The sequence below is a fragment of the Vulpes lagopus genome, chromosome 5 (assembly GCF_018345385.1).
Source record: "Vulpes lagopus strain Blue_001 chromosome 5, ASM1834538v1, whole genome shotgun sequence".
Lineage (NCBI taxonomy): Eukaryota > Metazoa > Chordata > Mammalia > Carnivora > Canidae > Vulpes > Vulpes lagopus.
This window is the reverse complement of record NC_054828.1, coordinates 52,965,432-52,990,355: the sequence shown is the minus strand read 5'-3', so window position 1 is coordinate 52,990,355 and position 24,924 is coordinate 52,965,432. Positions and strand designations below refer to the sequence as shown.

Genomic DNA, 24,924 nt, shown 5'->3' with positions numbered 1-24,924 from the left:
GTCTTCGTCTCAGGGCAAGGAAGCTGTAGGGGAGCCTTTCCTTGGGGGGTCAGAGCAGAGCAAAGAGGGCCGCTCACGCCTCGGAGCAGAGCCCTTGTGAGAAGGGAGGGTGCACGGGACCCTGTTAGGCCACTGCCTCCGGAAGGGTGCCCTGCCTGGCTGGGCACAGGGGACGCAGACCCTTCACAGCGTTCGCACGTGTTCCTCTTGAATTTCTATGAAGGTAAAGAGAACTAATGTCTTTAAAACCACGTAGACCGATTCGTAGGATGGGGACACTCATGCAAGCCCAGGCAGGCCTCGGCGGAAGCCTCTGGAGTGGAGCAGGTGCACCCAGCTGGGACGTCCTGAGCAGTGCGGGTCCCCTGCGCGCCCCGGCCAGCCTGCTGACACCTGTCGCCTCTGCGATGCAGGTCGGGCCGGGCGGCTGCCTCCCAAGGCCATGCCTGACGCCAGGGACCCCAGGCCGTGTCCTCAGCCGCGCTCTTGGGGGCCTTCCCAGCTCAGTGGCGGGGCCCGGGGAGCTAGGAGCACCCTCTCCGGGGCGGCACATGGGGTGGGGGGGCCGCGCTGCTCCTGAGCTTGGGGTGCATGCACGGAGCCTTGTTGCAAAGCAGGCGGTCGTGTTGCGTGCGCCAGCGGACGTGACCGGCGACACCGGGGCCGAGCGCACTGGCTGTTTTCCTGGGTGACCGCAGGGAGCGGCTCGGTGGGGAGGGAGGCGCGGGCTGGTGCGGACACACAGGCCGGGAGCACCCGGGCACCCCTGGGCTCGCGACGCCCACCCGCCCATGGCCGCAGCGCCAGGCCGCGCTCTCTGAGCTGAGGGCAAATAGGGCAGGAAGTCAGAGGGAGACCAGCTCACGGCCCCTGGGCTATTTACCCAGCGTGATGCTGAAAGACACTTGTGTTTTTTGGAAGTTCCGTCCCCTGGCAGGGAAATAAAACCTCCTTTTTAGGCGAGGAAGATTGATGTCCAACGACATCAAAGGAACATGTGAGTAAAAGGAAGCTCTGTGCGCCGCGAGGGAGCACAAGGACTTGCTCTGTGCTTGTGCCACCGCAGGGCAGGCGCCTTATCAGGCCCGAACGGCGCGACGCGAAAATAAACCTGTTGTAACGGGGCGAAAGCTCAGCCGCTCCCGCCGGCCGGGCGTGAGGCGCCGGGTTAGTGGCCACGGACGGGAGGAGGACACGCGAGGGAGGCGCCGGCTTTCAGCTCCGCGGAAGAGTAGGGTCCGTCCTGGCGCGACCGGCCTGGAGCCCGTCCTCCGTCCGCGGCGGCTGCAGGGGCCGGGCTCGTGCGTCCCGGGTCTTCCCGGTGCGTCTGCTTAGTTGTTCGCGGAGCTTTCTGTGGACTCCCGGAGTCCAGGGGGGAGCTTCTTGATTTTTCCCCCTAATGTATTCACACGCGTGCTAGACCAGCGGTGCTCAAATTCTGCTCTAACAGGATCACCCGGGGAGCCGTACAGAATCCCATTGTCCCAGCTGCAGCCCGGAATAGTTAAACCATGACTCCCGGGGGCGCATCTAAACGCGGGTATTTTTCCACGGTGGCTCCCGGGTGCAGCCAGGACTGAGATGCTCGGTCCCAGAGCAGCACTTCTCAGCTTGACGCGTTGTGGGGCGGCTGCGGGGAGCCGGGGTCGGGTCAGAACGCAGGTCCTCGCTCCGCGGTTCTGGGGTGGGGCCTGGCACTCTGCATCTCCCACCAGCCCCCGGGCAGTGCCCACACTATAGAACCTGCAGGGACACCTGAGCGCATAGGCCTTCGGCCCAGGGCGTGACACCGGGGTCCCGGGATCGGGTCCCACATCGGGCTCCCTGCACGGAGCCTGCTTCTCCCTCTGCCTGGGTCCCTGCCTCTCTCTCTGGGTCTCTCACGGATAAATAAATAAAATCTTTAAAAAAACAAAGAACGTGCAGCTAGACAGCAGATCGTAGACACCGTGATTATAAGATGCTGCGCGGGGTCCCACTTGTCCCTTGACTGCTGCTGCCGCTTTGTAAACAAGCAGCAAAGCCACCCAAGTTCTTTCTCTTCCTTTTCCTGCAAGGTTGGTTTTTCTGTTTTAGGTTTGATTATGTGCCAACCCCAAAGGAAAAGCCCCCGTTCCCCAGACACCGCCCAACAGTTTTCTTGTCCCAGAGAACGCGCGCTGCCCCCGAGCTGGCCACGGGGTCCCTGGCCACGGAGTGGGTGGCGGGGCGCTGCGGTCGGCAGGGTGGCACCCTGTGACGTCTGCCCCGGAGGCTCGCCCAGCTGTGGGAACGCTCCCCGGGCCGCCCGGGAGGCCTGGTCTCGTGCTTCGTCGGGTGGGGAGGGCAGATCTTAGTAAACACCGCGTGGGAAGAGGAATGGCACGGCCGAGAATGAGGCTAAGGAAGGGGTGTGTGAAACACCAGGTTGCGCGAGGCCAGGGTGCCCGGGAGCAGCATTCCACCACCCACCTCCCCGCCAGCTGGTGGGAGAAGGCCTCACCTGCCGACGGAGGGACGTGGGCGCCCGGCTGCGGCCCGTGCGAGCCTCCCGCGGGTGAAGGGGCGCGCTCCGGGGGTGCCTGCTTCAGGCCTGGGACCCCTAAGCCACTTTGCCTGGATCCAGTGACCGCCTGTGCCCCGACGGGCCGACCATGTGGGTCTCAGCCAGGCAGCCCTGCGAAACCTGGCCCGCGTCGCCCCCCGCCAGTGTCCCCTCGAGTCAGGCGGCTGCCACGCACCCGGAGCCTCACCACCTGCGCCCCTGCAGCTGTGCACCTGCCCCGCATCGGGGCACCGACCCCCCGGATCTGCTGCACCGTGCAAGACCCCCGTTCGAGCTCGCCTCCTCCTATGAGCCTTCTCAGCTCAAACCTCCTGCAGACGATCACCCCGTATTCTTGACTCCGTCCCCCGTACGCACACCGCAATGACAGGCAGCGCACTGTAACTCCTCTGAGGCTCCGTCCCCCCTGAAGGCTTCTCTCAGCCACCGTCACACTTCTGGTAGAATCGTAATGTTAATATGAAGGGCACCTTGCCTATACAGGGAAACCCGTTTTGCAGAGGAGTAAGCTGAGACTCAGGGAAGGGAATGATTTCCCAAAGTCGCCAGGAGTGGACGTCCCGGCGCCCCCAGGACGCAGGCCGCCAACGTGGAGGGTCTTGCGTTGCCTCCCGTGCAGCGTCCAGGAGGACTGTTGCAGCGGCCCGACCGGCCAGGCCCGTCCCTGTGAGGGGCAGGTAACCCTGAGCTGGGGGTAGTGCAAGCAGATGCAAACCCCGCTAGGTGCTTGCGTGAGGAGCTCCGTGGAACTCCCGTGCCGGATGCACAAAGGAGACTCGAATAAACGGAAAAACATAGCGCTTGTGACTAGGACATCTTCATATTTCCGTGACCCGTTATCCCTAAGCTCATTTAAAATGTCAGTCTCCAAAAGATGAGGCTACGGGGGACGGACCTTGTAAATGATGCAAAGATCATCAGGACAAAGTAAACCTGAGAACATCCGTCCTTAAAACATGAGAGATGGTGGCAAAGGAGAATGAGGGATTTGTACGGCCAGTGAACCGTGTTACGAGGTTACAATAAATAACGCGGTTTGGTACTGATGCGGAAATACCATACCATACCCAGAATCTCAGGGGAACTAAATAGACCACAAAAGGAGTGTTTAATGTGTGATAGAGGGAACATTTCAGACCGATAGGGAAGCCATGAACCGGATAATAAGGGGCAATGGGAAAATTGGTTGGCTATTCAGAAAATAATAAAGTATACACTGTACACTAGACTTGCAGATGGGGATCCCTGGGTGGCGCAGCGGTTTGGCGCCTGCCTTTGGCCCAGGGCGCGATCCTGGAGACCCGGGATCGAATCCCATGTCGGGCTCCCGGTGCATGGAGCCTGCTTCTCCCTCTGCCTGTGTCTCTGCCTCTCTCTCTCTCTCTCTCTCTCTCTCTCTCTCTGTGACTATCATAAATAAATTTAAAAAATAAAAATAAAAATAAAATTGCAGATGGTTTAGGATTAAATGTGAACCCGGGCGCCTGGGTGGCTCAGTTGGTTAAGGGTCTGCCTTCGGCTCAGGTCACAATCCCGGGGTCCTGGGGTGGAGCCCCGCGTCGGGTTCTCTGCTCAGTGAGGAGCCTGCTTATGCTTGCTCTGCCTCTCTCTGTCAAGTAAATAAATAAAATCTTAAAAAAAAAATGTAAACCGAGGATCCCTGGGTGGCTCAGCGGTTTAGCGCCTGCCTTTGGCCCAGGGCGTGGTCCTGGAGTCCCAGGATCCAGTCCCTCGTCGGGCTCCCGGCATGGAGCCTGCTTCTCCCTCCTCCTGTGTCTCTGCCCGCCCCCGCCCCCCCCCGTCTATCATAAATTAATTAATTAATTAAAAAATGTAAACCATTAAATAGTAGAAGAAAAATTAGGTGTATATGTAATCTTAAGGGAAAACCTCTAGACATAATGCAAGGTGACTTCTGCATAAACAAAATGAAGATCCAACCACAAATTATTTGCAATATCTATGTAACAGGATACCGACTTTTCTAATTATTTTAAAGACCTCTTACAAACAAACAGGAAAGGACGTATCAGTAGGAAAATGAGCAAAAGATGTAAACAGCTAATTAACTGGAGTTGAAATACAAATGCTAATGGTAATCATCTGAAAAAACAGTGGGCATCACAGGAAATCAAGAAAGTGCACTATGAGACTCCCATCTACCTGCATGGACTTGGCCAAGAGCAAAGCGGGAGATGGTATCTCGTGTTGGGAAGGATGCAGAGGGCCCTTCACCTCCCCCTTGGGGGAGTGTAAATTGGGGCGAACCTCCTGGAACGCAGCTTGACATTCTTAGAAATAAGCATTCCTTTTGTCGCACTACTTCAGCTCCCAGGAAAGTCATCACAGATGTGCACGAACGAAAAGATGTACGTGGAAGGATACTCGGTTCTCGTCATTCACAAAACTGAGACGTTGGGAAGCTGTCACGGGGTCCGCCGAGACTGAGGCAGCCGTATCAGTGGGAAACTTCAGCCGTTGAAGGTTTCTTGGCCTCGTAACGCTGAGGTGGGGAAGCGTTCACGGCCGTGTCACTCGATTTCCTCCTGGGGACAAAGTGGGGACACAGAATAAGGAAAAGACGAAGGTTATCGCTCGCTCAGTAGTGATTATCTATGTGAGACGGGCTCGCAGCGACTTACACTTTAATCTTTATCGTTTTTTATCTTTCTTTGTGCTTTGCTGTTAGCTCAAGTCTTCTGCCTCGAACACAGGTTGCTTTTGCAATTTCAGAAGTTCCTAAAACGGGGGCGGGGGTGGGGAGGTGGAGCTGCGGTAAGAATCTGGGTGGGATTTACTCAGAGGTTTTTGAGAGACCACTTAGGGGCCTGTGATTGGGGTCTGGTGCCACCCGGAGGAGTGCACCCTGGAGGCACCCAAACAAAAGCTCAAAGGAGGCGCAGTACCCCCGCCCTTGTTCCCTGGGTCCTTCCCCTAGGAACTGGTGTGGAATAGATGTGAATGTTGGATTGTTTCACCACCCAGGTCTACAGAGCACATTTTTGCTGTGTTGTCTGGAGGCAGAACGTAGACCTTCCCCATTTTTACGAGGAGTCTCACAGGCGGGCACATGCGGGAGGGACCCACTTCAGTGAGGAGAGGAAGCAGTGACTTACTGACCTGGCAGGTAGGGAAAATATATTCAGGACGCGGGAATTAAGAGACTTGCTCTGTGAGCCTTTGCCTTTCAAATGCCATCGCCTTGATAACGTGGGAAAGTAGAAGATCCAAAGAGTCTTCAATTCCAGGAGGGGACAGCGTGGTTGCGAGCTGTGATTTCCTATTGAAGGGTGTGGTGTTTGCGCTGCTGCAGCTAATTAGCAAGTATCTGGTTTTTCTTGACCATCCATCCAACGTATGATGCAGAAGAGCCAACACAGCGACCGGAGTGGTCCTGCCGCCTATATAAAGATGACAGGTAACTATGACCGTGGCCTATAAAGATTCCATCAGGAGACGGACTATATCACATAAAGACAGGAAAATAAATACATGTTTGGCCAAAGAGCCGCCCTACCTGCACCGTATGTCCCTAAACAGAAATTCGGAGGAGGCGATAAAGACACAAATAAAACTGTCAGAGCAGATGCTATGGAGGGGGTAGCAGGTGTCGTTTGAAAATTGAAAAACACTCAGCCCTTTGAATTGGTTCTCAGCTCTCAGATACAATATTGAATCTATTTTTAAACTTCACAAAATGTTCAAGGAGGCCATGAAGTCATGTTTATCAGCTCGGGGAGAGCCTGAGTTAAGAAAGAGCAGTAATGATGTGGAACATAGCATGACTGTAAACAATACTTAAGACCTCAGATAACTATAGCCCCGGAGCTCACGTTGGAGGCAGCCGATAGATTAAACTTGAAATTTTACCTTGAAAAAAAAAAAAAACTTGAAATTTTACTTCCCCTGTGTCTTGTGGGCTTGTCGGGAAAATGTTTTTGAAAATGGGAATAAAAAGATGACTCCAGTGAGTTGGGTGGGTGATTCCAATGCTGTGGGCGTCAGAGACTCGGCGGAAATGAGTGGTATTGGAATCCGTCACTGGACGATTGTGCCTCGTTCTGGAGCACACCAACTGGGGCTCTTTGGTCGCCGCAATCAATTCTAACTTGAGCAAAAACGACCTCGTGGGAAGGCTGTTGGAAGCCCACAAAATTGGCAGAAAAGCTGGAGAATCGTTATTGGAAGTGAAGAGTGACCAAGGATGCTCCAGGGAGCCAGGCATTGGGCACCGCACACTCCATCCCCAAACAAGGATGGGGCTCAGCAAGCCGCAGTCGGGTGTGTGAACGCCACCTGCACTATCCCTCTGTCTTCTCAAGATTCAAATTCTAGAGAAGAGGGCACGTAAGAGAGGTTAGGGCATCTGACTGTAGCCTTAAAGCACTGTCAACCCATGATGGGAGAGGTGATTCCCCAAAAGAAAATCGGTGCTCTTGGGAAGTAGGAAAATGTTTGCCAGGCAGCCCCACATTGTTGAGCGCACACTCAACAGGGAGCTGAATGTTTGATTGAAACGTAAAAGGAAGGAGCATCAAACCTAGTATCATCATGGATCAATTCCGGAGATGATTTACCCGCGTAATTAATACTGGCCGGAGGCTGATTACAAAGTAGTCATAAGGATAGAATGTGGCTTGACGGCAGACTTCAGACTGGTACGTTTTCTGGAAATTTCAGTGCGCCACAAATGGAACACCTGAAAAAATTCCTTACGTACCCGTTGGTTGTGGTGTTGCCCGAAAGATAGGGAAGACAACAGGGTCACCTGCTGCTTTGAATGCAGCTTGACCAGAAGGAACATCAGGTTGATCTGTGTGTCATTTTAAAGTCTATAACCATGAAAGAAGGAAGCACTGGGCATAGTTCAACTTCGGTAAAGCAGAGTCTACAAAAATTCAGAGAAAAACCATATGAATTAGACTTCATGATTAGACTTCTAAAAAGGAACATGGCCTGGGGAGCTTGGAAGCCTTGTAATGGTTCCACTTTGATGGTCAGAGGATGCAGAGAAAGACGAGGCGTCCACGTTTAAAGACCCAAGTGCATCTGGGTTCCCCGACGCTGCCTCCCGTACCACCTAATAAGTTGCGCAGAGACGATCAAAGGAAAGAGGCGTCCCAAGAGGTATGACAAAGAACGGTACTGAATGACACTTTGTTGGGTGAACAAGGATGTTGGTGCTTCCTGGGTGGCAGGTGTGACTGTGGGTGCTGGCAGGTGTTCGTGAGAACGTCCGGAAAACTGAAGGACGGAGAACCCGAGGGTTGCCCACGTGGCTGTTGGCCACACACAGGTAAAGGGCATTTTAAAACCATATTTGGGAACAGGCAGGTGAAAAGGGAAGGGGTAGGTCCATCCTTTGGGGCAGGTCAAATACGGTTAGAGCAGAACCAGGAAAAGGCTCCTCCTAACTATGATTCTGTCTTCATATCTTCTGTCAAGGAGAAGGGTCCTTGACAGACGAAGAGAGGATGAAGCCAAAGTAAATAAGAGGCAGAAGGTGAGCAAGGATCTTCGTAAAAGACCACCTCATGCTATAAATGGGTTTATTTTCAAGGGTACAATGAATAACACCTCAGGATACCGAGGAAAGTCGTAGCAAAGATCATTCCACCCCTGTTGGTGATTTTTTTAAGAAATAGTAGCAAATATGAAAACTGCTCGGAAGGTGGAAAAAGGCAAATATGTTTCTGACATGAAGTGGAAACACCTGAAGAGTCTGTAGACTATGGAGGATAAAACCTGATGATTCTCTGAAGGAAACCGTAGACCAAGCTGTCGCAGCAGAGAGTGGATACTCGGCCCCGAACGAACCCACCAAAAAGGAGTTAGAGCGACCTTCTTTTCTTTTCTTTTTTTTTTTTTTTTTTTTTGCAGCATTATAGGACTGATTAAGGAAATCCTGCTGCCAGGGTCATGCTATCGAGAAGATACAGTCTGATTTCAGCAAAGCACGTGACAAAAATAAGTATTCAGTAGGACAAGCTGGAGAAATGGGAGTGGGAAGGGTGGCTGGTCAGCAAAGCGGAGCAACGACAGGGACCTCCGGAAATGACCGGACCCCCAGGCATAGCCTGCCCGGGTTCACCGGGGAGCCTTCAGGAAGGTCAGGAAGTTTTCAGCCAGAACATCCCAGAAGGTGTCCACTGCTGCACTCGCAGTGACCTGGGGAGCCTGCGGTGTGCCTGCGGGATTTATGTCCCGCTCCCAGTGAGAATTCCAAGAACAAATTGAAGAAAGAGCTGGAAGGCAGAGACGACGGGCAGCCCCAGCCCGCAGAGCGTCCGATGATAGAACAAAAGCTCAAAGAGGAAAAAGCCCTTTGCTAGAACGTTGGACCAAAGCCAATCAACCAGGTTAAATTGAACAGTGACGAGCTTAACGCTATTTGGGTTAAGAATGATTTAATTAGGGGGAAAAGGGGAGAGATTTAATTAGGAAGGATAGGAGGCCACGTCTGACAGCAGATTGTGTGGAGAAAAGCGAGAGGCCTTAGGTGACCACACATTTATATAACCCAGGAGCATTCCAGGACCGCTGGCAAAATCGATGGAGAATTAAGTTAAATTAGTGTGGAAATCAGATCGTCGAAGGTGGTATTTCTGCTGTGTCCTGTTCCCGTGGCCTCCTGCTTCAGAGCCTGGGCTCTGAGGTCACGCTGCCTGCTTTTAGGTCTCCTCTCCGCCTGTTCTAGCTCCATGCCTTTGGGCGAGGCCCTAAACTTCTCCAAACCCACATTCACCATCTGCAAAATGGGTATAATAATAGAACTGTGATGTCACAGGGGTTTTCTAAGAATTAATCTACATGGTCCGTGTAGGAGTCTTAGCACAGAGGCCACCCTGACGCCTTTGGTAAATGCTTCTGTTAGTGGTGTTGTTGTTGGGGCTCCGACCGGGGCTCCCCCACCACCTGGAAGCTTGCGGAAGCCGGATCGTGGCCCATTCACCCAACTTGGGGTGAGAGGCCCCCATTTCCCACCACGGGACCTCCTGTGGCGCTGGCAGCTTCCCCGGGTGGGCGCGGAGAGGCAGGGGCAGCGCAAGCACGTGCGAAGCAGAGGCCGCGGGGCCTCTTCTGGCCTAGCCTCCTGGGTGCAGCCCCCCAACGGGGTGAGAGGGACATCATGGGCCGCGGATCCAGGACGTGGGGACCCCCCTGGAGACTGGACGTCACGGGCCATCGCCACACGGACACACGTTCGGTAGCCGACGGCAGGTGGACGGAAGGCGCTTGCTCTGCGTGGGCCCAAGGCTGGGGCTTGAGGCAGCAGGCAGAGCTAGCTGCAGGGCTTCACGGGTTTTACTTTTGATGGAAAAGAAGCGTTTCGATGAAATAGAAGGTCTTTGTTCTGCAACCAGTGTGGCTTGGAGAAGGTACCAAGAGAGCAAATGACCTCGGTGTGTCTGGAAAACCCCAGCGTTCCGCCTTTTAAGAACAAAGGTCCAACACGATTGGTTTATACTCAGCCTGTGGGGCTTAAACCAAGAACTCCCACCTTTATAGGAGGCAGAGCCTTTAGATCCGAGAAGGGGCAGGAACACTGGCGCGGAGTGTTCCTCCCTGGGACCCGGGCAGACCTGGAGGACAGGGAGGGGACGCAGCCCCAGGGACGTAGGCCGGTGGGGCTGGGGCACCAGGGTACTCCGGGAGCGCCAGCAGCCCTGGGCTGCGGTGCCCGCGGGGAGAAGGGACAAGGTGCCCATTTTTCAAGTAGCCTCCAGGAGAAACTTCTGAGAGTTTGGTGGGGGTGGGAGCAGCGGCGCGCGGGTCGCCCGGTGTGCACGTCGTGCAGGACGCGCCCGGCTTCCGGGATGATGCTCTCCCTCCTCTCTTCTCCCTCGCCCCGGCAGCAGGGTCCGGCCTCGTATCCGAGGGTCAGACCTTGACCCGGGGAAGCCGGCTTTGCTCCGCCCGCGCCGTGCTCGCTTACACAGGCCGACCCCACAACCACTCAGAGCAGGCCTGGGTCACCCCGGCCACTGCGAGACTGTGCTCCCCTGTAGAGGTTTGTGCGGGTTGAGCTGGAGAACGGACGGGACCTACTTTCAGCCCAAGAGCGGAGGTTTCGGAGGGGAGGCCTCCGGGGCCAGGCCGGCTGCAGGTTCTGAGCGTAAGACGTGTTGGCGTCGGTGAGCGGTTCCCGGAAGGGACACGGGAGAAAGGGAGGGAAGGATGTGACTTGTTATGGGGTCTCGTCCTCGTCGGACACCCCCAGACACGGGTCGACCGCAGGCTCGGCCTGAGAGTGGGAGGCCTCTCGGAGAGGTGGCCCCGGTGCCCGCTGGTGCCTGCTTGCCTTCAAGTCTGTGCGGGTGTCCCCGGCCTCGGCCCGGCCACGTGCACCCCGGGGGAGCTCCCATCCTCCCCCATTCCGCCACCGGCTAGGGACGGAAGGACAGATCCCAGAGGTTTTTATGGAGGAGCACACGGCGCTTCTGCTCACATCCGTCGGCCCCAGTCTGGTCATGGGGCCGCACCCGCCTACCAGAGAGGCTGGGACGGGTAATCTCCGTGCCCGGCAGGGAAAGGGACATGGGTTTAGGGAAACCCCGGGGGGTCCCTGCTCCGGGTCCCGTCCTCCTCCCCATTCCCTGCCTCCGGTTTCGTTGCTGTTGGCTTTCAACCGAAACAAACAAAAAAGATGCGGGTGTATGAGCCGCAAACAGAGCGGCTCATGTAGGCCACGTTCTTTGTGGGGTTTGTTGATGGTAAGAGCATTTACTTCGGTGCCTAGAGGCCCAGCCTGAGCTCCCACCTCACTAGACACCCTTCATCTGAGCATCCTCCATCTTCCCTAGATGCTTCTTTTGTGTGTCCCTCCACCTTATCCCCCTTTATTTTTATTTTATTTTACTTTATTTTTTATTTTATTTTTCTTATCCCCCTTTAATGATGAGACAGGAGTCAGGAACGTGATCTCTCTTACGCAGATTCAAATCGAGATCCTTAAGGATAATTCCCTATAAAACTACAGTCCCGTGAGCAAAACCATAAAAAATAAAAGTCGTTTAGCTTCTAATTATCTTTATAGTGTAGTATGTAGGGCTGTTTTTGGGGGGGGGGCGGATTTTTTTAGATATTTTATTTATTTATTCATGAGAGACACACTGGTTGGTCATGGGACAAAGCACGTCCACACGTCCACGTCTGTGTTTTTAGGGCTATGGAGCTTTGCCCTAAATTCACCTCTGGGTGCCTCAATCTCACTTAAAATGAAGAGCATCTTCCATCCGTCCAGACCGCATCTGCCGACTGTAAAGGCATCTGTCTAAAGCTCGGGGGGAATAGAATGTTCTAGAAAAACAGTCACCCGGGTAGTGATTACATGTACTCAGGGTGGAAGGCTTGACGGGATTATGGCTCAAAGACTCGACAGCAGGAAGCGTTTTTCCTAGGGGTGAGCTGAGGCTTTCCTGCCAGCCCCCTTACCTAGCGATCCCGAGATCCCGACGTTAGTAAAGAGGAGAACAGAGGGACAGAGGGCCCGGCAGCCCTGGGCTCCATCGGGGCTGCTCCTTCAACAAAGCCCGACAGAATTCCCCAGCGGGACCCCGCGCCCATTCCCGGGGCCGTTCCCGGGGCCGTTCCCGTTCTGCTTCAAGGCTGGCTGACGGGCTGGACGTCTAACGCAGTCAGCGTCGGCGCAGCTTGCAGCGCGGTTCCAGATGCTGTTGGCCCCCAGGAGGATGTAATTAGAATAAGGGGCTTTCTGGGTGGAAGCCGTGAAAGAAAGAAATGCTCTGTCTCTTTGAAATCAAGTCGTTAAATAATAGGAGACGGGGGCGGGCGGAGGGGGGGTTCGCCTTTCGGTCTTCAAAGCGAAATCGTGACCTGCAATTTCCGTAATGGGTTCTGTGCTTCCGACTGGGGCAGAGGCGGGCGGGGAGAGGACAAGCCGAGGCCGAAGGAGGGGCAGCCCGGGGAGCCGGTGGGGGGCGGGGGCGGGCGGGCGTACCCCCTTCTGTCCCGTCTTTTACTCCGGGATGGACCCGGGACGCCGACTGGGGACTCCTGGGGCGCCTCACCCCCCTGCCCCTCCCCACGCGCTCTGGGGACGGGGCCGTGTCACTGTGGAGCGAGGGCGAGCTGGACGCCGGCCCTGGCACGGGTGTGGACGTCGTCAGGCGAGACGCCCTGGTGTGGGCCCGTGGCTCCAGGACCGGGATCGGACTGGGATCCTGAAGCCTCGGTGCCGAGTACAGCCTTGTTGCCGTGGGACTGGACACGCTTCTGCCTCTAGAACAGTCCTAGGACTTCGTGTTTCCTGCTCATCCCTGATTTGTCTGTTCTTCAAATGGAAGAGGTGTCCTCCCGACGCAAGGTGCCCTTAAGGGTTTCTTGACCCCCGACTCCCCCACGTTCTCTGTGTGTCCCCCCCCCCCCCCCCAGCGACGGTTGCTGTTAGAGCGAGAGCTTTAGCGACAGCCGGCCTGGCTCTGGCTTCTCCCCGTAGCACACCGGGCTAGTACCTTTGCGAGGATTACCTGGAGCTCCCTGGATGCCGCGCGGGCAGTGGTGTAGACAGCCGTAGACAACTCACTAACGGTCGCCGCGGTTGACGCCGTCACCGTCATTAGGACCCGCGGAGTCTGACCTCAGAAGATCCCACCGGGCTGCGAACGCTAAGCCCAGGCCCTACGGGGCGTGCACCCAGCAAAGGATTTGTGCACTCGCGTCTGTCCTCCACTCCCGTGTGCAGATAAGATGTTCCCCACTGCCCCCGAAGCAGTCCTGCCTCCGGGTGCTCCTCCTGGAAGCGTCCCCTCCGCTGCCCGGAGCTGCCTAGGCTGCCCCGCGGATCGTGCGCCGGCCCCACGTCCTTCCCGGGCCGGGGCAGCACCCTCGCTTTCCGCGGCCCCCCGGCCCCGTGAGTCAGAGGTGCCGTCGGTGCGTCCCGGGCCTCCCAGGCAGCTGCCTTGAGCAGGTTCCCACACCGAGCAGGGACGTAGCGCTCACCCCGCGGCCCGGCTGGAGATGTAACAGGAGGACGCGTGGTGAGCCCCGGGGCAGAGGGTCTAAACCGGGGGGCAGGCACCCAGGTTAGGCTTAGACAGCATCGGAAGGTCGGTGAAGGGCCCATAACTTGCGTTCGGGGAAACCCGCACCTTCGGCACAGGCGTTGCCGTCAGGAGGTTGAGGAGCGTGGGTGGGACGACGCCCAGAAGTGGCCCGGCCTCCCCTGCGCCCAGCACAGCCCCCGTGGGCCCAGCGCCTCGGAGAGGGCTGCGTTTCGTCACTTCCCAAAAGCGAATGTCCCGTCTCCTGAGCTGTTTGCAGGCTGCTCCCCACACTGTCTTTAAAGCATCCCCTGCTCTCGGTTCTAACGAACAGGCCGGATGATGGCGTGGGACAGGCCAGTGCCCTGGGACGGGAGCTTGCCCTCCCCTGTAAGGCGGCCGGGACGCCTCCTCCGCGCTCTGGGACTCCCGCTGCCCACGTCCCAGCCGTCCCCTGGCTCGGCCCAGTCCCGCAGCCGCAGGAAACCCGGCCCCTTCCCAGGGCCCTCCTCTCCGCGGAGAAGGCCAGCAGCGTCCCCACGCTCACTCCTGACGATGCCCTTCGCCCTCGGGACGCCTGCCATCTCCCGGATGCTCACTGTGCCCTCGAGGCCTAGGGACGCGTCTCTACCCCGTCCAGTGGGGCGACTGCTGGCCCGAGGCGAGCCCCCCGGCCCAGAACGGAGCCCGGCCGGGGCGAGAGGCCCTGGGTCCGCGGCATCTGTGTGCGCCCCCCTCCCCGCTCACCTGCCGCGGCTGCTCGCCCACTCCTGGCCTCACTCAGGGAGCCCACGGCCCTTCCTCCAGGACGTTCCAGGAGCCTTACGGGGTTTTGCCTCAGTGTCTGAGGAGAAAACGTTTGGTCGCAGGTCAGGAACCTCGGCTGGAAGTTCCTACTAAAGAGCCCGGTGTCCGCAGTAAACTGTGGCGAGGTCAGCCCCGGTCCTGGAGGGAGGGATGGGGTGGCTGTAGAGGGAGCTTTGCCGTGGGGACGTGTCCGCGACCCCGGGCACCGGGACACAGAGCGGGGAGCTGCCCCGAGCAGCCCAGAGAGCCCGGTGAGGGCCCCCCGACGGCCCGGTGCCCACCCCGCTGCCTGGGAACCACAGGATGGCTGGCTTGGCCCTGCCGAGCCGGGGAGCCCCCCCCCCCGCCCCGTCGGGTCCCTGCGCCTTGTGCCCGGGTTGCAGCTGCAGACGCCCTTCACTGTGAAGCAGGCCCCAGGCCCATGGCCGGGTGCGGGGTCCCCAGGCTCAGCTCTGCGGCTCCCCCGAGAGACGTCTGCAGCGATGTGCACAGGCCGCGCCCTCGGCAACTCCAGGTGGGGTCGCGCAGGGTCGGCGCTGGGTCGGTCGCTGGGTCGGTTCCAAAAGCTTTGGCTGGGACCAGCCCCGGGCCTGGAGGAGAGCAAGCCCACCGCGCCCCCACCTGGGCTTCGCCCCCACCCCCCGCGCGCCCAGTGCCCATCAGGGCCCTGCACGGGCACACACGGGACACACATGGGCCTTCGGGGCGGCAGGGCCTCCCCCTGTGGACCCTGGGGTGCAGCACAGCAACCGGAGGAAGCGGCGCTCGCACCTCACACGGGCTCCGACAGTCAGCAAAGGTCTCTAGCGCCGTCGTGGCTCCGTCATCCAGAGAAATGGTGTGAAGATGAACATGTTTCAGGGCCGCCGCGGCTGAGGGGCACCCAGGGCCCATCCTCCAGGTCCCTGACCCCGCGCCGCGGAGCCAGTGTGCGTGGGCTGCAGGCAGGCCTTGCTCGTCGCCCGGCTCCAGGCCTCAGGGCCACGCAGGGCTTGCATGAGGCTTGCACGGGGCTTGCATCCTGCTCTGTCTCCAGGAGGTGGGACACGTGGAGCCCTGGGGGGAGGACAGAGCCGAAGCCAAGCCTGAGTGTGTGCACCCTGCTTCCCAGGCTGGGGCGGGGCTGGGCTCTGGGTGCCCTGGGGCCACCGCACCTGCATGACCTCTCCTGCCCCTGTCCGCCCCCCCGCCCCCCAACGCCGTTGGCCTGGTGGCTCCTTCTCTGTTGCTGGGCCTGCATCTGTCCCCCTCTGCCCCCCTTCCCTTCCCTTCTCCATCTCACTCACCTGTGCCCCTCCCTTTATGACCCCATGTTGGTAGAGACCCTCGGGTCCTCTATGAGCCGTGGCCAAGCGTCCACAGGGCCGGGCTACCGGGAACGCAGGGTGGGGCCTTGTCCTTGCCCGAGGGCCCTGGAGAGCCGTGTCCCGGAGGGCAGATCCAGACTCGTCCTCGTGGGTGGCCTTGGACCTGACCCCGGGCCACAAAGGGCGGTGGCGCAGCGCAGGCCTTCCTGCCACCAGGTCGTGAGCACCTGGGTCGTGAGCACCTGGGTCGTGACCTGCCACCACAAGGGTTCCCCTTGCTCTTCTGAGAGGCCTTTGTCTCTGAACAATGTTCCGCATGTGACACAAGCCGGGCCTCCCGTCCCTGTGCAGCACGGTCCCTGGCGCACCTGCGAACCTACCGTGATCCCACCTCAACAAACCTGATTCACAGGAAATCACCTGGAGGCACTGGGGGGCTCAGCGGTTGAGCATCTGCCTTCTGCTCGGGTCGTGATCCCGGGTCCTGGGATCGAGTCCTGCATCAGGCCCTCTGCTCCTCCCTTTGCCTCTGCCTGCTGCTCCCCCTGCTTATCCTCTTTATCTTTCTCTCTCAAATAAACAAAATCTTAAAAAGAAAAATCCCCTAGAGAGCCTGTCACAGGTCCTTGGGCGCCTCCCCAAGACCCTGATTCAGTAGGTCCAGGAGCAGGGCGTGACCTTGCTCTCCAAGGGGCTCCAGGGTGTGACCTTGGCTCTCCAGGCTCCAGGGGCTCCCAGGGGGGCCGCCCTCCCCACGCCCGGCCTCCCGCGTGTGTCTGTGCTGCTCCCCTGGGCTCCTGGGCTCCAGGCCCCTCCCGGCCCCGGCGCCTCCTCGCCTACCTGAGCTGTTGCCTACGTCAGCCACGGGCTCGTCCTCTACAAACCACGTTGGAACCGCACCTATTTCACTTAGGGTAACGCACCCCGAGGCCCTTTCGCGCCATCCCCTGTTGCCGCTCGGCCTCACCTCGGGGGTCAGGCGCCGCCCGTGACTGCCTTCTGGCTTCTTGCCTCTGAAACGCGGTTCTGGGAAGGCTCTCTTGAAACGAAGCTCGCTGTCGCTTTGCAAAAGTTGAGGTGCGGTGGCGCAGGGCAGGCCCTAAACGCTGGGTCCCTCGGAGAGTCCGTCCAGTGTTCGACATGGTAGGGGCACGGTGCACCCTGCGGGGAGGCACGAGGGGCCGGTGCCCGCGGACCCGGCCCCGGAGACGGGGAGCGCCGAGGACCCCGTGCGGGGGAGCGGGGCGGGGGCCGTGGGTCTGAGCCGCATGTCCTTCTCTCCGCAGCACGCCCGCCCGTGGCCGCCGCGGTGGTGTCCCACTTCAACGACTGCCCGGACTCCCACAGCCAGTTCTGCTTCCATGGAACCTGCAGGTTTCTGGTGCAGGAGGACAAGCCCGCGTGCATGTAAGTGTCCCCTGCTGTCCCGAGGTCCCAGGGCCGGGGGCGTCCCTGCAGCCCGTGGGAGGAACGGGGATAGCCCCACCACGCGCCTCAGCCAGGAGCTGGGGGGGGAGTGGTCTGCACAGCAGGCTGAGCGACACCTGCTTCAAAGCCTGGGGTTGAAGCTCCGGATTCCAGTGGCGGGACCCCGGGGTCGCCGGGGAGCGGGGGCGGGTGGGAGCCTGGGGATCTGCATCTGTAACAAGCACCCGGGGTCACACCTGGGTTCGGCCGACTCTGAAAAGCCCCGGGTCCAGGCTCCAGGCGTAATCCCCTCATTGGGGCTTCCGGAGGGCGGGGCGCGGGGTGGGGGCCCGGGGCTCTCCGTGCTCGGCGCCCGTGCCCGGGCTCTTGAGGGAAGCTTCCCTGAACGGCCGGTGGGGTTTGCCCGGCGGGGAGGACAGGACGGGGAGGCGCCCCAGGCCTGGGCGTCGGGGGACCTGCGGTGGCTCCAGCGGGGAGACGACACTGGAGACAAGTCGGAGGCCGGGGCCTGTGTTCTCTAGGCGGGGGGTCCACGCTGGTCTGGGGAAGGGGTGTCTAAGAAGCGCCGTCTGTCCGTCTGCCGTGTAGAACCCCCGGGGGGCGGCAGTCCTCAGCTGCGGGCTCCGGGCCCTCCGGGGCGTCCAGGGACGGCAGCCCGGCCCCCACCCGCTCGGCACCGGCGCCCCCGCCTCACAGTTGCCGCCATCGAGAGCCTCCAGGTGGCCCCTGGAGGTGGGAGGGAACAAAACCCGCCCCCCGCCCCCGTGGGAAGCCACCCATCGTGCGGTCGCCGCCCTTTCCGTGGGTCACAACTGGTAGAAAGGCAGCCGTTGCCCGGTCCAGCGTCACAGAACCAGTGAGGGACGCTACAACGTCAGCAGGAGCTAGGATCTGGGCCCTGCGCTTCTGCGGACCCGGTCCAGTCCCGCTCCGTGGGCTCGGCCACACGTCCCCATCAGGACCCCACGAGTCGGGCACAGAGGTCGCGCCCGGGTCGCAGAGCAGGAGCTCCCAGCCTCGGTGCCGCGGGTGCGTCCGCCCACCCCATACTGTGCTTCTGTCCTCCGGAGGCGCAGCTGTATGGACGCGGGCGGGGCCTGGAGCCTCACCGGGGGGCTGACCCGGCCGTGGCCTCCGTCCCCAGCCCGTGAATACAAAGCAGGACGACGATGAGGACGATTACTCGGGGTCACCATTTCTATTAAGTTACACGCAAGGGCCCCCGGGGGCTGACGGCACCGGGTTGTCAGCAGCGCAGTGTGTGCCGGACGCTCGAGCCCACAAAGGCCGCGGTGGCCCAGGAAGCCCCGGTGCGGCCGGGAGCATCGGCGGGGACCCTCGGTGGGGACCGTGGGCCCTTCGGTAGCGCCCAGCGCACCCAGCTGCGCGGCGGAGGCTCCTCTTTGGAGAAAGACGGCGAGTCCCTGCCGCGTTGGGACCAAGTTTCAGCTCAGTTCCTCCCCGGCGCCTTCCGCACCGGCCGGGGCTGCCACAAGTGCTTCGAGAGCCGCCCGCCGGGAGCGGGTCATCCGATGTGCCCGAGCAGCACCGTCCATGGCGGCGGAGCCCCGGCAGCGGGCGGTCACCTCTGAAGGCGGGGGCCCGGGGGTTTTGTCCTCTTCATTCTGGAAGCCCGGGGAGCTCACCGTCCACCACGTCTACACAGCACTGCGTGTTCACAGTCAGGACGCCTGAGCCCCCGCCGCCCCCACCCCCGTTCACGCTGTAAATGTTACTAATCACGAGCTTTCTGGAAAAGCCGTAGCTGCATGTGGGGCCTGGCTCCCCGCGCCCGCGTGCAGGGCCGCACGGAGTCCTCACGGCCCCCTTCTCGACTGGGAATCCTTGTGCTTGCTGCATAGACGACCGCCTGGGCGGCCCCACGGAAGCCGGCGGCCCCACGGAAGCCGTCGGCCCAGGGCCCCCGAGTTGCTAAATGGCTGAGCTGAGGGTTCAGTCTGCTCGATTCCAGCCCCCAAACCCGTGTTCTTAGCTCCTGCCCCACGTGGATCTCTGTTTGGCCCTAAAAGCTCACCTGTTTAAACAAAGAGACGGCAGGTCCCCGATGGAGTCACCTGTGCTAAGCCCCAGCCGCTGTCCCCCAGGAGCGAGCTCAGCCGGTCGCCCGGGACGCCCCGGGGCAGCTCCCATGACAGCACATGCCTAAGGGGCCCCGTGTGCCCCGGAGAGACGAGGCCGCCCACGCAGGTGCCTCCCCCGGCTTCCAGCTGCCGGGCGGACGCGGCCCCGGTCCCACGTCGCTGCAGGACGCCGACGGGATCTCGACATTCGCTCAGCTCAGTCTTGCTCTTGAATGTCTCGAATCACTAGGCTCTTCTGTTTCCAAGAGGGGCATTGGCGTCTGCCCGCCGCGCACACAGGGACGTCGGGGTCGCCCCCCAGCCCTCCACCCGGACCACCCGGCAAGCGCGGGATCTCCAGAAACAGCCGGGCCATCCGTGTGGTTCGGAAAGGCCCGACCACCTGTCGGGAGGCACAGCCCTGCGAGCACTGAGCGCCGCCTGACCTCAGTTTCCCCAGCAGAACTTGGCAGCTCAGGGCGGTAATCGGGCCACAGGTGTGTTCTACGTGGCAGCAGGGGACGATCTGCGTCGTCCTTGAGGAGTTGCAGGAAGTTACCGGCATTTCAGAGGTCAAGTTTCTTTTTTTTTTCTTTTTTAAGATTTTATTTATTTATTCATGAGAGAAAAGAGAGAGAGAGAGAGAGAGAGAGAGGGAGATACAAGCAGAGGGAGGAGCAGGCTCCATGCAGGGAGCCCGATGTGGGACTCGATCCTGGGTCTCCAGGATCATGCCCTGGGCCGAAGGTGGCGCTAAACTGCTGAGCCCCCCAGGGATCCCCAGAGGTCAAGTTTCACTGACCCACCACCCTGTCCCCATCCCATCCCCATCCCATCCCATCTCTGTCCCCATCCTATCACGTCCCTGAAACTGTCCCAGTCCCCGTCCCCATCCCATCCCCATCCCATCCCCATCTCCATCCCCATGCCCATCCCCATCCCATCCCCATCCCGTCCCCATCCCATACCTGTCCCCATCCCATCCCCATCCCATACCTGTCGCCATCCCATCCCCGTCCCCATCCCGTCCCCATCCCATACCGGTCCCCATCCCCATCCCCATCCCCATCCCACACCCGTCCGCATCCCATCCCTATCCCCATCCCATACCCATCCCCATCCCATCCCCATCCCATACTGGTCCCCATCCCCATCCCATCCCCATCCCCATCCCATCCCTGTCCCCATCCCATACCCATCCCGTCCCTGTCCCCATCCCATACCCATCCCCATCCCATCCCTGTCCCCATCCCATACCCGTCCCCATCCCATCCCTGTCCCCATCCCATACCCATCCCCATCCCCATCCCACACCCGTCCCCATCCCATCCCTGTCCCCATCCCATACCCATCCCCATCCGATACCCATCCCATACTGGTCCCCATCCCCATCCCATCCCCATCCCCATCCCATCCCTGTCCCCATCCCATACCCATCCCGTCCCTGTCCCCATCCCATACCCATCCCCATCCCATCCCTGTCCCCATCCCATCCCCGTCCCCATCCCATCCCTGTCCCCATCCCATACCTGTCCCCATCCCCATCCCACACCCGTCCCCATCCCATCCCTGTCCCCATCCCACACCCGTCCCCATCCCATCCCTGTCCCCATCCCATACCCATCCCCATCCCTATCCCAATCCCATACCCGTCCCCATCCCATCCCTGTCCCCATCCCATACCCATCCCGTCCCTGTCCCCATCCCATACCCGTCCCCGTCCCTATCCCAGTCCCATCCCTGTCCCCATCCCATCCCCGTCCCTGTCCCATCCCCGTCCCCATCCCATACCCATCCCATACCCGTCCCCATCCCTATCCCAGTCCCATCCCCGTCCTCATCCCATCCCCGTCCCCATCCCATCCCTGTCCCTGTCCCATCGCCACCCCATCCCCATCCCGTCCCGTCCCAGTTCACCCTCCCCGGGTCTCACCCCCATGGCTCCCCACTGCCCCGTGCTGATGCGGGTGTGGGCCCTGACCCACTCTGCTCACCGTGTGAGCTTGGACGCCTGGTGGGGACGGGACGATGCCACGGACCCTTGTGTCTGCAGTTCCTAGAAGACTGGGATAACTAATCCCCCCCAGAGCGGGAACTCCCAGTCTGGGCCGAGAGCGGAACCTTCTGTCCCCGCTTGCGTGAACCGCCCCTTGGGTTGCTGACACTCACTCGGGCCACTACAACCAGCCTTCCTTCGAGGCCGGCCGGCCGCGTCACGGCCTTATAAAGGCCCGTAGTGACCCGAGATCATAATCGAAGAAGCGGGGGCTCCTTCTAAGCTACTGTCGTGCCTCAGCCCTGTTTTCTATGAGAAGGACGGTCTTCAGGATTCCGGAGAACCTGGAATGACGTCTCACCCCGAAGTGTGAGCTGGAGTCAGAGCACACAACCCGGCAGACGTCAGACGCAGCCGTCGGTGGTGAGCGAAGTCCTTGGGCCCCACGTTTTGGCTGAACCGCGGGCGGCGCTTGCGGCTTCCTTCAGTAGGTCCCCACGGGGACAGCAGGAGCACGCGGGAACGGATTTCCAAGGACAGCAAAGCCCCAGGAGTGCGGGGTCGGGACTTGCACGGCCTTTCCCCGGGGCACACTCAGCCCGGGGGCCGCTGCCCGCGGGGCCTTGGAACAACGGAGAACCGTCGGAGAACCGTCGGAGAAAGACGCCCAGGTGACCTGTCCCGAGGGTTCCCGGGGCTCAGCCCGTGGCAGCCGGTCCGCGGCTTCCCTCCTGCGACGTGCTCTGCGGTGCCTGAACCCCAACTTCACGTTCCCGCAGCAAACATGGGTTGCTGAGCCAAAGGAACCCTGCCCCGTGGGCCAGGCCGGGCACGTTGTCGGGGGCTCCGCACAGAGGCCAGCGTCGTGCGGGGACGTGCCCTCCGCCCCGGCCAGCTGCGACGCCACCGAGGAGGGGAGTGCGAGGTGGAGGTGCGGGCAGGCGGGACCCGAGCCACGTGGCGCAGATCTACGTCCTGGCGGGCGGCGGGCGGTGCAGGGGCCACGCAGTCGACGTTGGGTCGCCGGGCGGCTCCGTTGGCAGGGCCTGCGACTCTTGATCTCGGGGTCTTGAGTTCAAGCTCCACATTGGGTGTAAAAAATACGGGAAGAAGTCACGAGGTCGTGCCATCCGTAGGCCTGGAGAAGGGGCGCGTCCTCACTCCCGCGCTGCCCCCAGCAGGAGCGCACCCCAGGGCCTCGCAGGCACCAGGCGACGAACGGGCCTCGAGCCCGTGTGGCTCCACGGTCTGTTCCGTGAGGCGTCCCGTTGCGGGGCCCTGTCCCGCGCACATCGTCTGCAGCCCAAACAGAGGCGCGTACAGTCGGGTGACGGCCTGTCGGGGTCCGTGATGCCAGAGCTGGATACGGCCTGAGCCGGAAGGGTTTGGGACACACATCGATGTGCGACATTTGAAACGACCTCCCAGTCCTCTAACGACGTGGTGACGAGATGGAAATGACATGGCGAGACAAGACTGCAAAAAAAAAAAAAAGAAAGAAAGAAATGACCGTATTAAAAACTACATAGAAATAGCTCAAAAGGGAACATGTCAGTTTGCCCCCAGGGGACGTGGGGTCAACGAGTGTGGGCTTTTTCTTTTTTTCCCCGCTTTATTGTAATATATGCACTTCCCAGTTTGCATAGAAACGTTCCTTTTCCAGTTGGAGAAAATTTATAAGAAAAAAGAAAGAAAGCGTTTGGGAGCGTAGCCCTCTAGGCATCATCATGTTCCTTGGAAATTGGAAAAGAGCCTTGTGACCCGGGAAAGAGAGCACGTCTGCGGACGGCAAGGCTCGCACGCGGGCCCGCGCCGGGGGGACAGAAAAGGCGCCTCGAGGATCATTTCTCTCTTCTTGTTCACGCGGGGAGGCCTCCAGCCACAGTTTGCTCCTAGGAGAAGCACCAAAGCCATCTTGACGGGGGAACAAAAATGACAAGGCCTCGGGGCCCCCCGGCCGGAGCCACTGCCTTCCTCTGCGGCCCCCGCGGCCTCCTTTTCCCTTCCTTGTACGCGGCTTTCGTTTTGGTTATTTGGGGGGTAAAAAGCCTGAACGGGATCCCAAGGCCTCGTTGCAGAATCAGGAAGACGAAACGGCATTCCAGGGTCTGCGTTTGGTAAAACCCACGGCACACGGGTGAAGCCGGTCAAAGGATGTGAGAAAATGCTCCACCTTACGCGCTCTCCGTTGCCGCTCGTGATAAAACAGCTGCTGTTGGGTTCAGATTCTGCCCCTTGTCCTGCGCCTGGCGTGGGGCGGCCCATTGTGCAGGCACCGCCCTGGGGAAGGGTCCAGAGAGGGACGGACGGACGGACGGACGGAGGGACGCGGCAGGTCTGGGTTGCCGGGTCCTGACCTGCGTGCTTCAGTCACACCAGTGCCTCAGTGGTTCTCCGCCGGGTGCATCCTAGACTCCCCGGGGCGCAGTCCTGCTGGCGGAGCCTCTGGGGTGGCCTCGGCCCTGGCATCCTCCACGTCTTCCCGCGGGTTCCACCACGCAGTCGGGCAGGAACCGGGGCCGGCTTGCGGTCAAGGAGGGACGGCCGCTGGGTCAGAGCGATTCCTTCGTGACCCGGCTCAGTGACTCTTCCCCTCCTCGTGAGACTTGTCCCTGGAATAACCGGCACAATCAAGCCTCGTGTCAGTAGAACCTTGGGAAGTTGGTTTTTTTTTTTTTTTTTTTTTTTGAAAAATAAAGGTACGTCACCAACCTTTTCTTTTCCCAACCTCATAAAAAAGCACCTGGCAGCATCGCCATGACCACGGGCATCGGGCGGGCAGGAGGCAGGACCCCCCCACCCCGCGGCCAGGACGCGTTAACTGTGGCCCGCGGGTTCTGACGCCGCGGCCCGGACCTGGGGGTGGCGTCGGGCTCCCGAGGCGACGGCAGCGCGCAGCCAACCTGGATGTCGCTAGGAGGCCCTCGTGGTGGGTGGCTCCTGCCTCCGCCTCCTCACCGTTACCTCTGGCCTTTTCTCCAAGCCACCGGGTCTCAGGCCTGGGTGGAGGGACCCGAGGACCGTGGCCGGCAGCTCTCGCGCCCCTGCCGCAGTCGGCCGCTCGGGGTGAGGACCCGCTCACTCTTCCCCGAGCGTGCCCAGGCCGGGACCCACAGGGTCGTGGTCGGGTGCAGCCGCGTCCCCCGGGCCTCATGGGGCAGTGCTCGCCACGTGCACGCTGGGCTCCCTGAGCCCCTGAGGCTGAGACGTGCGTGATCACGGCTGTGCCCGTGTGGGACGGAGACGTGCCGGTGGACACGACGGTTTCCAACGAGCCGGAGCCCCTCCAGGGGCAGCTTGGGGCCGGGCGGGCTGGCAAGGGCCCGGCACACAAACGGGGGGGGGGCTCCCCTGGGAGGAAGACGGGGGGAGGCGGCAGCAGGTGAGCCAGCCGGGGCTGTGTCTCCCGCGCATGGGGATGGATGGCGCAGCCAGGGAGCCGGGGCGGGCGACTGGTGGTGCCGCAGCGAGGGGACCAAGCCGTCCGCCGTTCCCTCTGCACTGAGGCTCGGAGCTTGGCGCGAAAGCAGTGCCCCAGGTTGCCCTCCGCGCCATGAAGACCGTGGCAGGACCCCAGAGAGGTCACCTCCCTGGGGGATCATTAGGTCTTAACCCTGGCAGCCCCCCACCCCCTCGTCCCTAAGCAGCCCCCGCCTCACCTGCGTGCGTGACTGTTGGGAGTAAGAGACGCGGCTTCCCGGAGGAGCGGGGCGCGGGGCAGGATGGCCACCTTGTGCGCATCGGCCGGAGGCCACCA

At 60.5% G+C, this 24,924-nt stretch overlaps 1 protein-coding gene across 1 annotated transcript in view; it reads left to right on the top strand.

Annotated features, from left to right (window-relative positions):
* The window catches only part of TGFA (transforming growth factor alpha), an 80,935-nt gene that overhangs the window by 46,382 nt on the left and 9,629 nt on the right, over nucleotides 1-24,924 (top strand). Inside the window, exon 3 of the mRNA XM_041754124.1 lies at nucleotides 16,949-17,069. Within this exon, the coding sequence (XP_041610058.1) occupies nucleotides 16,949-17,069 (121 nt within the window). The remainder of the gene's footprint in view (nucleotides 1-16,948; nucleotides 17,070-24,924) is intronic.